The 15,880-nt window shown below is 35.7% G+C and overlaps 1 protein-coding gene across 11 annotated transcripts in view; it reads left to right on the forward strand.

The window, feature by feature from the left end:
* Positions 1-15,347, forward strand: part of SIPA1L2 (signal induced proliferation associated 1 like 2) — a 122,953-nt gene extending 107,606 nt beyond the window's left edge. For 7 of the 11 annotated variants that reach the window (XM_072927119.1, XM_030268282.4, XM_030268285.4 and 4 more), the window contains 5 exons: positions 5,820-5,951; positions 10,412-10,465; positions 11,423-11,546; positions 13,157-13,238; positions 14,108-15,347. In XM_072927119.1, the coding sequence (XP_072783220.1) occupies positions 5,820-5,951; positions 10,412-10,465; positions 11,423-11,546; positions 13,157-13,238; positions 14,108-14,254 (539 nt within the window). In that variant the 3' untranslated portion in view covers positions 14,255-15,347. The remainder of the gene's footprint in view (positions 1-5,819; positions 5,952-10,411; positions 10,466-11,422; positions 11,547-13,156; positions 13,239-14,107) is intronic. The other 4 variants (XM_030268284.4, XM_030268288.4, XM_030268289.4 and 1 more) reach the window with 3 other exon arrangements.
* The last annotated feature ends 533 nt before the right edge of the window (positions 15,348-15,880 follow it).

Consider the following 15,880-nt stretch of genomic DNA (forward strand, 5'->3'; position numbering starts at 1 on the left):
AATTCTTTTTTCAAAAATGCTGAATTTATATGCTTCTCAGTTAGTTTAGGCTGACATATAGTGGATACCTGGAGTTGACAAGTAATCTGAAAAAAAAAAGTGTTTTCTTTAGCTACTCTAATTTTGCATCACAGCTTTCTGCAATTTAAAAAATGGACTGTGAAGTCCATAGTTAAGAAGCTGTAGGTGAATTTCTTGAAAGCATTAAGGACATTTTAGGCCGATGTCCAGGGAGAATGCAGCCAGATTATTTAAAAGAAATAGCAACAAAAAGGGCTCTGTCATTCATCATGTCCTTCAGGAACTAGCAGTCATCTCCGAGCTTTGAGAAATAAGCTTTACATACAAAACACTTTTCTAGTTAGAGTGGCCTCAACCATGAGACTAAGTTTTGGTTACTAACCACTGGTTTATTTTAAATTGGTATCTCAGACAAGTGCCAAATTCCTGCCTCAGAATGGAATGCATGATTTGAGAGGATCCTATTCTTGTATGGATAGCAAGTGGAGATCCATTTTCTTTCACTGGAAATTAATTCAGTAGACTTTGTTAGTCTATGAGGGAGCTGTATAGTACACAGTTAGGCATCCTGATTGTATTTTCTTTTTTTTTTTTTTCTATGTAAGGCCATGTTTTTTAGAGCCTTTTTTGTGCTTGTAAATATGCCATGAGTTCAAACCTTCAGCTTGCTTTTCTTCACGAGATTGGCACAAGGCAATTAACTGTGTACATCCAAGATTTATGCTGCTCCTCCAGCAGTGATAGTTTAGTGAATTTTGTATTAGTTCTGTCTTAGACACCTAATATTTCATTCTTGCTGCTTCTTAGATACAGAAAGTTATATATATGCATATATATAACTAGAAAAAACCCCATGAAATCAATATCCTGTCAGTCAAAAACTGATCCAAGACAATTCGTGCTGTTTTCATACGCAACCTCTATTTTCTGGTTCTGTGTTTTAAAAGTGCTTATCAATGCCAGCTATATAGAATATTTTGTGGTGTTTGTTTCAGGGATGATTTAATTGGTTATCTGAAATAACTTCATAAAAAAACCACATCATGGCTTGCCCATCTATGTTTCAAAAATAAGGTTAGTCAGTATCTCCATATGAGAAACTAACTTTGTCTCTTTTTAGGAAGGTTTTATGTAGTCAGTGCCTAGTAGGTATTTGCATTCTACATCAGTGATGTGAGGGGTTTCTTTTTCATTTATAATTTTAACATAAGTTGTAGTTTCAGATATCAGGATTCATATCTTGTCATAGTAATGTCTTTTGTGTATGATCTCAAAGCATTTTAATTTTAGTGATATTTAATGTTTATAGGTATCAGTGGAAATAGCGTGATTTTGGCTGAAATCAATTTTAGAAAGGTATATTCTTGCACATTATTCAGCATGAAATACTGTGGCAACACCAAATCTCATGAGACCCCTCTAGCAAGGAAAAAAGTGTGATTAATAGGTAAGCAAGGCAGCACCAAAACCAAAGAGTAATAGGTGGCCCTGAAGGCTTTCAGCTGACTGAGAAATCAAAATTATGAGACAAAATGACCACACAAATAAAGAAATAGAAACTTCCTCTGACTGTAAGAAGATGATGGGAAAAGTGAAGCTATAGGACTTTTTAATTATTTTTTATCACAAGGGAAGTGACATGAAAAAGAGTTGCTTTCATAAAGCCTGAATTGCCAAGTCTGACAATCCAGTGCTGTTGATTTCAAACAGTACACAAATGTAGAAATAGTCATTTAATTTTATCTTATTTTTAACTTAAACAAGAAGGGAGAATTTGTGTAAGTAAGAACTCTGGAACTTTACCTTGGGGACATTAAGGATTCTCTGACTGAGATGGTGCTGTTCATACTGAGTGATTCTAAATGCAGTTGCAGGTAGAAATCTATGCCCTTCTTGTAAATTCATGGCAGGTGAATGAGTGGGAAAGAATTAAAACAATGAGAATCACTGATACTGAACTAGTGTAATAACATAATTGGGGAACCCAGGGAGACACGTGGAGACAATCTGATTTACATATCAGGCACCATGGTCCATTCTATCATGAAGCACAAAAAGAGAGGAGAAAGAAAATGCCTTAAAGTTATAAACTGGCAGGATGTGTCTGTGCTGTGAGGAAAGGAGCAAAGTGCAGGATAGTTGCAGTGAAGAGGAAGGAAATATTTCACAATGATATACTGACAAATTCTGAAAGTTATACATGGCATAGGGAAAAGGCTGCCAGAAGTGTAGGAACTGTCCCTACAACTATGTTCATAGATGAAAGTCTTATCTTCAAACTGCCTTAACTACCCGTGTTAGCTTCAATCCAAAACTAAACTTGTTGACAAGAAGCAATGTTAAAATGAAGGAGCATCACTGTATATTGGTGATGTGCAATGGTAGCTGTTTGGAAATCAGTTTGTCAGCAAGCTGATAAAGGCTGTTGATTAATTCACACAACCAAAGGTGAATCTGTTTGGTGTTACCTGTTCTCACACAGTGAAGGGTTCACATTATTAGAACATGAGGCTATCTTCAGTAAGAGAAGGGAAGGAAAAAGTGCTTATCAAAAGCACATGTGCATGAGAGCCTATGAGCAGGCTGGCATCCTTGAAGCAGGGCAACCCTAGGCAATACCAAAGAAGGGAAGGGTTCAGCAGGCAGAAGTTGTTGCCTAAGAGGACTATAGAGATATAATTATTGATTGCAGGAAAGAAAAACAGACATTCCACAGAGTGTGGGATTTACATTTGCGTGAGATTTGATATATTTCTTCACCTGCAGCTGCTTTGGAGAGAATTTACTTGTTAAATGACATGTCTAGTTTGAAGCAAGGAGTACTTAGCAGATAATTTTTTCATGATCTACAATCTCTGCACAAAAGTAGCAGTTCCAACTGAAGCAGGATAATTGTCTTGGAAGTAAAATAGGTTAAGTCAGGTGAATCTTCTTTCTGCATAATTAGTTACTTTTTGAATATGGCTGTATGTGGGACCAATAACCACCAGTTTCACGAGCTGTATTGGAAACTGAACTGACCACTTAATTTTGGTGAAAATAGGGACTCTTGATAATGCTTTATACTTTTATGCATCAGTAATAAAAAGAAATAAATTTCCTAAGTGTAGGAATTGACACAACTGAAAAGACCAGAAACTACAAGATTAATAAATTTATACCAAGAGAAGTACAACAAATAAAATAATCTTTAAATCTGAAGATAACACTGAAAATGTTTCCTCAAAGGAAATTGTGTTGCTTCAAAAGTCAATCTAATGCACAGTGAAGTAGTTGCCTACTAGATTAGGCATGTCCTTCTGGACACACAGAGGTAGGCATGCTTAATCACTTGCCACCTTTGCACAAATCAAAAAGGGAATGAGGCAACAGCTGCTGATGTGGCAGTCCTACACAAACAGAGTAAGGCAACAGGAAAGTAAGAGGAGCAGGGAAGAAATGCAAATACAGGAGGCTAGAAATAATTCTTCTTACCTAGAGCATTCCTGGAAAGCAAACAATATTCTCTGAAATTCAAAGGCACAAAGGCCTGTATCATTAGAGCTCATGTTTGGTATTTTTATTCTTTTTCTTCTTCCCCTCTTTCTGCTCCCCCATTGCAGAAGAACACAATTTATGTCTTGAAAATGAATTATTCTGTGGTGGCATACTCATGCCTGTTCAGTTATTCCACTTACACTTTCAGCCATCAGCAGGAACACTTGCATTTTCAGAGCTATCAATATTCAAATCTCTACTCTGGCAGGCTCTGTCAGGGCTTATGCAGGACTGAATAGGATCCACCCTAAGGTGAACTGAGGTTCTCACAGAGACAATGCATAATGAAGGATGACTACTGGTGAATATATCACTCCTACACTTTAATTTGGAGAGCTGGCAGCATCGCGCTGGGAGCAGGCTTCTTTCTGACAGCTTTCACAATCAGCCTCTCCAGGCTGATCACACAAAAGCAAGGGCTGTCCCTTAGGGCCTGCCTGCTGGTCTAGAACCAAAAGCTGGCTTGCCAGTCTTTCAAATAAGGTATTCTGTCTATTTTCCACAACAGGGATGTATGAAATATTTGTACTTGCACAAATAAGTTTCTTACCATTCCCAAGTCATATACAGAAGTTCAGAGACTACTCTGACTCTCGGCTTTCAATGTATTTGCACAAAGGTAGCCTTAGGTAAGGCTTTATGTATGTTTATACAGAACTGAAAATAAAATCTTAGTACAGATATATGAGTAGAATACATGTCTATATTATATTTTCCATTTCATATAACATCCACTTTTACATACTAAGAGTAGGTATTGAGGACATTTCTACAGTTTTCTCAAACCACTTCCAAGTGTAATGTAACAATACTGCAGCTTTCATAAAAGTGTAGAACAAGATAAATTCCACAGTAAACAGAATTTCTACCTCTTCTACAGGATGTCCTAATTTTTGGCAGAGGATTCTAAGCCTCCTTCACTTTATTTTTCCTCATATTTTGTCTTATTTTTAAGCAAGTTTTCTGCAAATAGAGCATATCATATGCTTCGATCTGTGCAGTGGAATGCTTTGTAACAGCCCACTCTCTTTGGATATTTAGGCCAGAATCTTTAAGTCAGATGGACATTAATATCAGCACAATGACAGCATGCCATTTCCTTAAACAATAATTTATCTTCCATTTGTATGAATGCATTCCTTCCTTCATTGTTTTTTGTGTTTGGTCTTTTCCTGAAAAAAAATACTCATCCTAGGTATTACAGTTTAAATTACTGGAATGACTAGATTCCAGTGAAATTCAGGAAATTTCCTCCTGAAATATTTGAGGAAAAATTACGCTTTTGACTTTTTTGTTTCATTCGAGTAGATATGTTTGGAGCAAAAATTCTCTTTGTCTGACTATACTATGTGATGAAATTATTATATTCCACTGCTGGCTTTATGGTTAAGATGTAATGTTGCAAATAATATTTTTTGTTTATGATCAGTTTTAAGAACCTCTGTGTGTCTATTCAGTATTCTTTTTAACATATTTACATTGATCAGAGTGAAGATTAGTATGGACAAATTAGGAACATGTAAAGATATTAAAGAAAACTATGGACTTTAGTATCTCCTCTACTAACATATGTATTTGTAGTATATTCTAGAGTGTGCATAATTGAAAGGTTTGTTTGAACAGTTTATTGTGTATACATTTCATTTAATATATGGTCTGTGTACCTTTTACAGTGTGCTACGGCTCACTCTGAAATCTCATCCAAGTCTTACATCCTCAGAGATACAGCTACAGATGTTAAACTAATAGGATAATGTTTTCAATGTGAAAGGGAGATTTGGATATAGGCGAGAATTTACAAATGCATTAAAAGAAAAGCAGGTGTTTTTGTTTTTGTTTTTTTAATTTCTTATGGAACAGGAATATTTTAATTTTCAGAGTAAAAATTCTGCATGTAAATATCTTTCATATTGCTTCACAAATATAACTTGGTGTATCTAGCAACTTTTTGGCTCAGTGCTCAGGTTTAATATGCTGTGCTTTAGAATGGATGTTGCCTACTCACACAGTGTTCATGTGAAAATGTGAGCAACACACCATGTGCAGTGGCATCAAAAAAATACCCCTTAAAACTTTGCCATCTTTGCCAACATTTAGAGATTGTTCCACCCATACTGAGTATTAAACAGGAAAAGATAAACACAAGGGAAATGAAGATAAGGGCTTTTTGCTTATACATTTTTTACAGATCATTATAGTAGCTTCAAAATTAATTGTACATAATTGTTATAGGAAGACTAATTATTGTGTTTATTGTTTAGATGAATTCTGGTTCTCAGATGGGTCCTTATCTGATAAAGCCAAATTCAATGATCCTGGCCTGATGCCCCTGCCAGACACTGCCACAGGGCTAGACTGGTCTCACCTGGTAGATGCTGCACGAGCGTTTGAAGGTAACAGGAAAATTTGAATAAAGATCAATGTTCAGTACACTTTTTTTTTTTTTAATATATATTGTTTAGCCACATTTTGAATTACAAAAATCCAGTGTTTGCCTCTGTAGCCCTTTAGTTCTTTTGGCAGTATCCATTCTCAGTGTGGGAGATTGTCACTGAAAATTTGGGGTCTTTATGATACTCTATATATCCATTTTAGATGCAATTCTTCCACTTTAGTGCCTAAGTTTCTTCTGTAATCAATTGCAACATCAGATCTTTGAAAGAGAGATTCAAAACATTTAAGTTAGATGTTTAAAATGAAACTGGGAGTAACACAGAGTTTGTTGTGTTGTGTTTATAAACTGGCATATGTAGTCCAAATGGTGTTGTGGTCCATCTCAGTTTTCATAAGCTCTTGAAGACCAGGAGAAATGTACAGTGTATTTCCAGCAGCAGGATTTGGGGTGCAGGATATAGACCAGGTTTGCTTTATTAAATTATGGAACCAGATTAACCAAGAAAAAGTCTCATCCACCTCTGTGAGCTAAACCTACACTTAATGTCTAAACAGAGAAAATAGATGTTGGTTTGAGTGTTTATATGAATATACACATTTGAGTGTTTGTGTTTTGTTGTTTGAGAGGTGTTTTCTTAGTGCTGTCCTAAAATGTCTGACATTTATTAACTGGTGTTGCTTGCGTTCCTGAATGTAATCTGTAAATAAGGATGACATTACCACAGTCATTGTTGTATAAGATACAGGTCGTAACTTTGTGAAAACTGTCTGTGAAGTTAGTGACTTCGATCTTTTTACTTTTCTAAACCATGGAAATCAGTTTTCTGATTCCTGATTCCTTCCCAGAGTAGTGATTAATGTTCGCTTTGACTAAAGCTTTTCAGAATTGCTTGTTACACTAATTTAAATGGCGTTGTGAAAACCTAAACCAACAGCAATTATTAGGAATTTGAAGAACTGTATTATTCCTTGACCTGCTGTTCATTCATTACTATTCAATACTACTCAAGCATGGCTGTGGTAGCTGGCAGGAAATGCTGTGACACTGAGAATCTTGACAGCTCTTCCCATGGATTCCTATGTTTGATTGCTCAGGGAACATCCTACTATTTGTTACTGACATCTTAAACTACTGAAAAAAGGTTTGCATCAGTAAGTGACTAGCTCTGTAACTTTGTACTTGAAGAATATTTTTAAATGCTAATAAAAATGTTGAGTTCAGCTGAGTGAAAGATCATTCTGTACCTGCTATGCTCCTCTATTTTTAGCTTTCTTTGAAAAGTAATAGATTTTCATTCTTTTTACTACCTAGTATCATGATTAAAATAATTTCACTTTGGTAAGTGTTATGTAAGTATAATTACATTTGAATTTGAGAATGAGAGGTAGTGCAATACAGCTAACCCACAGTGCTGTATCCTAGGGAGGAAGGGTATTAACTTGTTGGGTTTTAATTGCAAATAACTTAGATATATCTGTAGATAATGCTGAAGAACTGATGGTCTGAGTTGTAAGATAGAAGCTATTTATTAGATGTTTTTTGAAATATTGTAAGAATGTGAGTAGTAAATAATAATCTATTTTTGTATGAAGGAATATAATTATTTTCTGTTAGGACTCTACAGTAGAGACATCTTTGTATATGTTAGAAGATTTATACAATGTTTTGACTAAATTCGTAGTGCTGCAACTAGAAACTTTTGCAAAGAATGGAATTTTTAAACCTTATTCAACTTCATCCTATATCTTTCAATTTGAAAGTCATTTTAAAATTAATAACTGATAGGCATGTCATAAAAGATCATTGGAAAGGAATGTGTTGCATATCAATTACACATATATGCATGTGAATATTTGCTTGACAAGAAACTTTGTGCAAAGTTGAATATTTACTTCAAACTTTTTCTGAAAATCTTTTATTCCTAAGATGGTCTTCACAGTGTAATGGACAGCTGTGCATGCATGAACTCCACAAGCTGCATCAGGGAAGGGTTTTTGCTTCAGCTGCCTCTGTGGAGGGTCAGCGCCCATAAGCTGCAGCACAGTGGACCATTATTTTAGCACTCTGCGCTCCTTCCTTTGCAATACATGGTTTTGACTCTGATATTTCTCCAGAGATGATATTTTGCATGCATGCTAACATCAGTCCAGTCAGTAGCAAGGGGAATTCTCACATTTCTGTCATACATGGATAGGTTAATTCCAGATCCCGTCTCTTATTTTGTTGGGAAATGCAGAGAGATGTAACCAGGGAGCAGTTCACATGATAGAAATACTCTGTTGTAATGTTTCTGTATACATCCCTGAAGCAAGCAATAAAAAATAGATAGGACTGTATGTGATTTTATGGCAAAAGAGGGAGGGCAGTTGTGGTGAAAAAGAAGAAGTTAAAGAACCAAAAAGAAAGAAAGGATGCTCAACTGAGTAAAGATAAAGATATGGGGGTTTCTAGAATAAGTCGGAAAGCCAAATTTAAAAAAGGAGAAATCCCAGAAAAGACTAAGGGAAAATAAGAGAATTAATTTTTTAATTCTCTCTTTGTGTTATCCTTCCAATACATCTTCAAGTTAGGGAAGAAGGACTGGCATTCAACATATATGTTATGTTGCTGATGACTTTTTATATCTTTAGATCTTTTCCATGTTTTGGTTACAAAAAAGAGAAGCATTTTTAGATGTCCATACCTGCTACTGTAATTATAAAAGACAACTGACACAAATATATTGAATATTGCTATGAATAGAACTTTGTACTATTTGTTCTACTTCAAACTTTATTATGCTTTCAAAAAGCTGTTTAGTGTTTGATAAGTCATATTGTGAGCATTGAAAGCCTAAGACAGTCCTTCTGACGTCCTTGTTCATTAAAATTGGTGGTTTCAGCTCCTGATTTTTTTCCAGGTGATTTTTATGAATGTCTACTGGTGCCAATCAAAATGCAGTGTTTCTTAATGCAAATTTATCTTTGTAGAAACATCTGTGCTATTATAATTAATGTTATTTTAATACTTTGATTTAAAATCTTAATACCTAAATGTAATGCTACACATAATAAAATAAGAAAGAAGTGGATCATTTAGCATGACAGATAATATTTTAGCCAAAGTAGTGTGTTAAACTGCTAGAAAAGTAAAAATGACAATATTTAGTTAACATTTGGTGATTTCTAGGGCATGCACGTGTAACTCTTTTTGCTCCAATGCATATGTCAGTATATGTTTGTGGGTAGACTTTACCTTAACAATGAGAGAGTGACTTCATGCACTATACTCATTTTATCTTTTTCTGCTTCCAGTACATCAAAATTGCCTGGAGTTTTTTCTGGCCTCTGTTGGTGGTCTGGAGCAATGAAAATACAAATTCAAAGTCTTAGTGACTAGAGCTATGACTCTTTTACTGTAAATGTAAACATGAATTTTTGTCTCGTCTTTGGTCTTGCTAAGTCAATTATTTAACTTTTGATATAAAGACCAATATATTTTTTTGCAAATGCTTTTCTATGGGTGGACTCTCTTTCAAGTTTGGCAGGGACATCTCAGTTAAAAATAAGAGTTCTGAGATTTACATGTATTTTTTTCTGCATGTATGTATATTTTGTTTTGATTGAATAGGAAGGGTCCCTTTTATTTGTAAGAAGTAGAATCTAGGTCTACAGCATTGTACCTAGAAGTACACTTTATTTTTCTTTATAAAAACTAGTTTTTGTAATGAAAATGTTAATAGTATGAAGATGAAATCAATTATCTGTGTACTTCAGACTGCTGGTTTACACTGTCTTGTTTCTGGGCTATGTACTTACTGTGTTTGATCTGGGAAACTAAATTGTATTTATCTGTACAAAGTAAATCTATTTATCTTAGGTTTCAAATCTGCAAATGATGTAATTGATTATGTATTTAAAATTATGTTCTTACCTTACTGTCAGCACATATGGAATAGTCATGTTCATATTTGCTGAGTAGTCAGAAATAGGCTAAAAGCAGTGGAAATGTGCTGCAATCTTTGAAACCAGACAAAATCAGAAATGCAACTTTTGTTCATTGTATTATAGAATGAATTGGTGATCTATGCTATGTTGAAGGGATTTTTTAAAACCAACAAAGAGCTTTTTAGTGATTTCCTATTTTCGTTTGGTACAACTTGTCCTTCCTATTTGAAGAGATCTAGCCTGTCTTCACTGTTTATGTCCTTAAGAGTTTGAAGGATTGTTGTCCTATGTAGCCTGCCAAGTTGCCATGCTGTGTCACAGTACTTGGTGTTGCTATTTGAGACGTGGGGCATGGCACTTGGTGTTTACTGTAATGTTGGTGTTGTGTAGACATGGCCTGGCAAGGCTGGGAGTGAGCACCAGCAGGAATTGCACAGGGAACATCCCACTGTGTGCACTGCAGCAAGGGCCACAGCTGCTCCAGTGGAGATGGACTGTCTTGTTTATAGGAATATTCTAAATCTTATTCCAGGTTTTGACTCAGATGAAGAATTTGGGCCGTTCTGTCATCAGACGCCGTTTCTAGGTGATGGTCTGGGATTGATGACTTTTGCCTTTTGTAAACTTTTTTTAATACTTCCTATGTTTGCACGTTTGCATGATAATGCAAGCTTTGGGCCTGGTGGGGTGGTAGAGCAAGGGGAGAAAGGGCAAGGCAGGCATGTTCTCACCAGAATTCATACAAGCCTATAGACATGGATTTTGTTTGGCAGAAATAAACTAAATCAATCTCCACAGAATATGGATTTTGGTTGGTTGTTGTTTTGGGGGTTTTTTTGGTTTTTTTAAAAGAAGAAAAAAATAAATCCTAATGAATGCATCATTTACTCCTGTGCAATGATGATCTGCATGGCATACTTCTCTTATGTGGTGACTGATGTATTTTGGCAACCACACTGTATATCCATAGGTAATTGCATCTGTGCTCGTTAGATTATGTTCTAGTGAAATTCAATACAGATAATAGAGTGCTTTAGTAATACCTCTAATAAAAACTCAATTTATAAAAATAGTATGAATTTTTTGGTTTTCAAGTATGCAGATTACCATCTGCTTCTGCAAATGCTTGAGAGAGTAAAGCAGTATGAAATGAGCCATGAAGATTTCTGAGGAATCAGAGGGCTTTAAGTCCATGGGAAAAATGCAAACCTTTTTGCTGAATTATTACTGCCGTTGGTTGTGGCCCTGAATTCTGTAATGGTTTTCTGCATATTTCATCAAGACCAATTTACTGTTCATATCAACATTAAGTGGTCCAGACAAAACCGTCTTACTGATGATAGACATAGAAAAATTGCTTTGGGGTTGCCTTTGGATGCAGGTGTGGGGAAGCCAACTAGTTGGTGCATACATCTGCTGATTATCTTCAAAGCTGAGATGTAGAAGCCTACATCCATTTCGCTAACTGAACCAGGATAATGGCTATAATATAGCCTTTTATTTTGTCCAGTTTTAGAGGTATCCTTATGTTACTTTTTTACAGATCAAAGAGTAGCATCTTTTTGCACCTTGAATGATATGCAGCAAGTTCAGGGCTTGGAAGGAACACAGGAGTTGCCTTTGGATGAGAGTCCCCCAGATGGAAAAGATTTTCTTGAGGATGTGGGGTATGTCAGAATTGAAGCATATTTCTCACAAAAGTGTTTTAAGGAAAGATTTTCTCTTAATGTTGCATGTCAAATTGCCTGTATGCATGTATGGCAGACTTGTTGCCTTGACTTACAATTTCTTTAATTATCAAAAATTTTGCTTCTTCAAATCAACTTCTCTCTCACTGCAATAGGTCTGTAACACAGATCAAGGTTAGATACAGAGTTTCAGATAATCAAATTTCTCACTGTGTTCCTCCTTTACAATAAAAATTTCTGTTACATTTATTTCTGTTTTCATTTTAATAGAACAAGTAACAGGAGCTCAGCTCTGTAGGATGCAATAACCTGATCGGCAGCAAATATCTCAAACCTTGGAAAAGGGTCTATCCTATCTTTGGAACTATTTGCTATTTGCAAACCCGTAGTTTTTCTTTTATACGGAGCTGAATTAATCAAGAGAATCTATAACAGAGGACTGCAGAATTTATGCCAAACTACCCAATTCTTCAAATTCTTTCCAATGCTGTGAGAGAACTGATTCCTTTTTTCTCCCCCCAACTCTCCACCTATCCTGCTCTAAGGAGTATGCTTGTTAATTTAAAGATCATTCTAGTTATAGATTCAGCAGTATAATGTGTCCACCATCATGCTTTAAAAGAAAACCCATCATTGATTAGTTTTGCTTTTCAGTTGTAGGAATGGAGGAATGGGAGACAGAGGGAAACGTCTTCTTGCTTGTTAGACTATCACATTTTAATTTGAACCAATTTTACACAAATTAGCTTGCTTACATGGTAAAGCACATTTATTGCAATGACTTTTAAGTCCATATCTTTCTCAAGGCTAATGATCAGTAAGGATTGCAAAAGATTGTTAAAGATGTTCCCCTTTTAGCCATGCAAACCTGTCAGATTTGTGCAATTGCATGAAGCAGCTGATTCAGCTTTGAATGTAAAGCCTGTCTTTTCACCTGCTCCCTTTTAGGCACAATTACTCACATGATGGCTAATTGCATCTATAATGTATGTGAAACTGTCTCCCACAGTGCTCATTGTCATTCAGAAAACAGAAGCTATTCTCAGTATTTTTCTTCAGTCATGCATTTGATTAACCTGTGGAAATATTTTATGTGTTTTGACCTTTAAACAAAATATTTGTCTCCATTAAGCCATAGGTTTATCCTTTACTGAAAATGACACTACTGCACAGCAGACAAAAGAACTCTTTACAGCTCTTTTGGTTTGCAGTAATTGCTGCTGCATCTTGCTTGAGATTAGTACAGTCCTTATCAGAAAGCAGCTTGCTAACAATGTGCCTGCACACCATGGAGCACTGAGTGTGACTTGCACTGTGGGTATGTGCAAGTCATTCCTAAAACATTACTTCTTAAAATCATTGCTACTTCTGCCTGATTTGCATGAGAAGCAGTGTTGTATTTCAGATATCGCAGGACTGGATTTATGTTCTACTAATAGTCTTTTACTGATGCTGCTTTTGTCTCTGTTTTCCTAACTATGCCTTAACTGATTGGTTTCCTTTGCTATTACTACCAGTGTAACTCTGCTAATGCTGGGGAGAAAATGTTTTTCACTGACTCAAAGTGAAGGTAGTGATTTACTTTACAGGGAACATGCTCCAAGTACTCTGACTGGAAAAGTAAACCAGCTGGAAGTCATCCTCCGGCAGCTACAAACTGACCTGAGAAAGGTAAGATACCACTAGCACCATAACTACTCCCCAATTTTAGTAGATTTATTTTTAAAGAGAGATCATCAAGGGCTTGAAAGAACTTAATCAGTTAAACTAGACTGTAGAGCTCAGTAGTTGATCAGAGCATGAGGTACAGAAGGTCCTGTGGGAATGGTTAGGTGAGGAAATTGGCCCCAGGCTATGTAATTTATGGGGCTTTACTCCAGAACAATAGTCCTACAAATAGTCATACCCCAGAAAAAAGCAAACACTTCATTTTCATTTATGGTACTTTGGATTTAACATAGGATATGGACAGGGCACCATTGCTAAGTAGTTAGCACCCCAGTTTTGTCATCCTTGTTGCCTTGTGCTACCTTGGTCATGTAGCAACAACTTGATTTGTCCTTCATTTGCTGTCAAAATTCTGAGCTGGAGATATTGCCAGGATAATAGAAATGAGGCTGCTTTTAATAATAAAATAATCATGTAAGGAAAAATTTTGAAATTAGATATTGTTCTTCTTTAAACATATGCTTGAAATCAATTGCTTACAACTTGGGCTCTCACATATGATTTATTATAGTTAAAAGATTCTTATGCTTTTAATGCTTGATTTTTATTTTTTTTTTATTAAATGGTGAAAACTCCTTTAATTTTTGTATTAAAGTAACATCTAGTTTTCTTTTTACTTGCAGTATTTTCTTGGAATGAATGAAGTAGTTGGAGCATATTTGGGGAATTAACTTACAATTAACAGTTGTGAGAATAAATTAGGGAGCTCAACAAAATATAGCTGTCATGACTTGCATAGAAATATTAACAACAAAAATAAATATTGTCATCACAACTACTGACTTTGCTCAACTTGTATCTTTGTTAACCAGGAAAAACAGGACAAGGCAGTTCTCCAAGCAGAGGTGCAGCACCTGAGGCAAGATAACATGAGACTTCAGGAAGAGTCTCAAACAGCAGCTGCTCAACTGAGGAAATTTACAGAATGGTTTTTTAATACGATAGACAAAAAATCCTAGTGGTTGGGGCCCCGCAAAATACTTATTTGAACAATGTAACAGCTGTATCTTCTGAATTAGCGGAGTAATAATTTCACTGTGTTCACAATCCATTTTAGGTGTTTCTGCTACATTTTCTGTCCAGCTTTATTCATCTGAAAAGGAGGGAGAACTGTGGCAACCTGTCTTTAAATTCATATGAAGAAAGCAGAGAATAGCAGATACTTGTTTGTGTGCAGATGAATGTAAAAAATCCTTAGTGTCATTTTAGACATTTTTAGAAGTTGCTCTGGCTGGGGCTTGCCTGAAGAGGAATATTTGGGGTTTTAGTTCCTGCATTTCAGGTGCGCTGGTGAAGATGTTAAAGCAATTTAAATTAGCTTGGGCTTCAGTATTGTAAGATAAAAAGAATAACCAGACATATACTTTAATGTTTAAAAGGTGCTCTATTTTTTTGTATGTACAGTAGTTTTATTTCCACAGTCCACATTGTCATAGCAATAAGAATGGAGGTATAGTGAATAGTCACAGAGCTGTGTTTATAAAATGTTAGCACTGACGTGTTTAACACTAGTTTGGATGCAGATACATTAGAGATTATTTATTTGCAGGAACAAATGGTGCCTGAATATAAACAGTGTTCTGATTTTCTAAAAATACACATGCCTTGTAAATGGCTCACTGGGGTTAGCCCACTCCCAACTTCAGTTACTTTTGTAAGTTAATGTTCAGCAAAACAGTTATACTGCTTAATTATTGAAATCATGTATGGTGTGAGCCAGCCAATCAGTTGTACAATGCCAAATTTGTTTATCTTTGTACAGAGGCTTTGATCAAGTGTCTTGTATTTAACACCTTTATTTAAGCTTATTTAACCTTAAATTGTTGTTTTTATAAAGTTTGTTTTATCTGCACTATGGTGAGGTCAGTTGGTTGCAAGTTGTAATATTTTGAGCTTGCCAAGACTGTACTGAGGAGTTCTAGAAAATTCTAACAATTGGATGCTGCTAGTACACAATTGATTTGTTTGTATGCTTTAACATTTTTAACTGTTTAATTTGAAATGAACATACATCCTGCTTTTTTAATAAATGTTAAAAATCTAAACCTGAAATATTTTATCTTGTATTATCTGAACTCATTGTTACCAGTAATAGCTCGGGTTTCTGTTCAGCTCAGTCCCTGGGCTCTCCATCCAGAGGCAGTTCAACCCCTCAGGGCTGCCAGGATCCCTTGTTACTGAGGAGACATTGCCATCGTTATCACAGTTAATTTCTTTGGTGCATCCTGTCCTAGAACCCAGGAGGTGGCTTCCCTCCCCAGCCTGAACAAAAACTGTTTGGGCTGTTCATAAGCATTGATTAGTGGCCTAGGAGAAAAAAAAAATCCTGCTTTACTGACAACCACATCCTGGAGAAAATGTTCAAAAGAAGTTTATTCATGTTGCCTTATATGTTAGTTCTAGCAGTCAACATGCCATCTTCTTCCAGCAACTGAGGATTTGATTGCATGTTAGCATATGTGAGATGCTTTGTGGACAGTACTGAGCTTAAGGTCTACACCAAAAAAAGGACACCTTTTCAAAATGAAATTAAGCTAATGAACACATTTTAGTTACCCTGAGGGGAAAAAAAAAAGAGTTCAAGA

The sequence above is a fragment of the Taeniopygia guttata genome, chromosome 3, assembly GCF_048771995.1.
Source record: "Taeniopygia guttata chromosome 3, bTaeGut7.mat, whole genome shotgun sequence".
NCBI classification, from domain to species: domain Eukaryota; kingdom Metazoa; phylum Chordata; class Aves; order Passeriformes; family Estrildidae; genus Taeniopygia; species Taeniopygia guttata.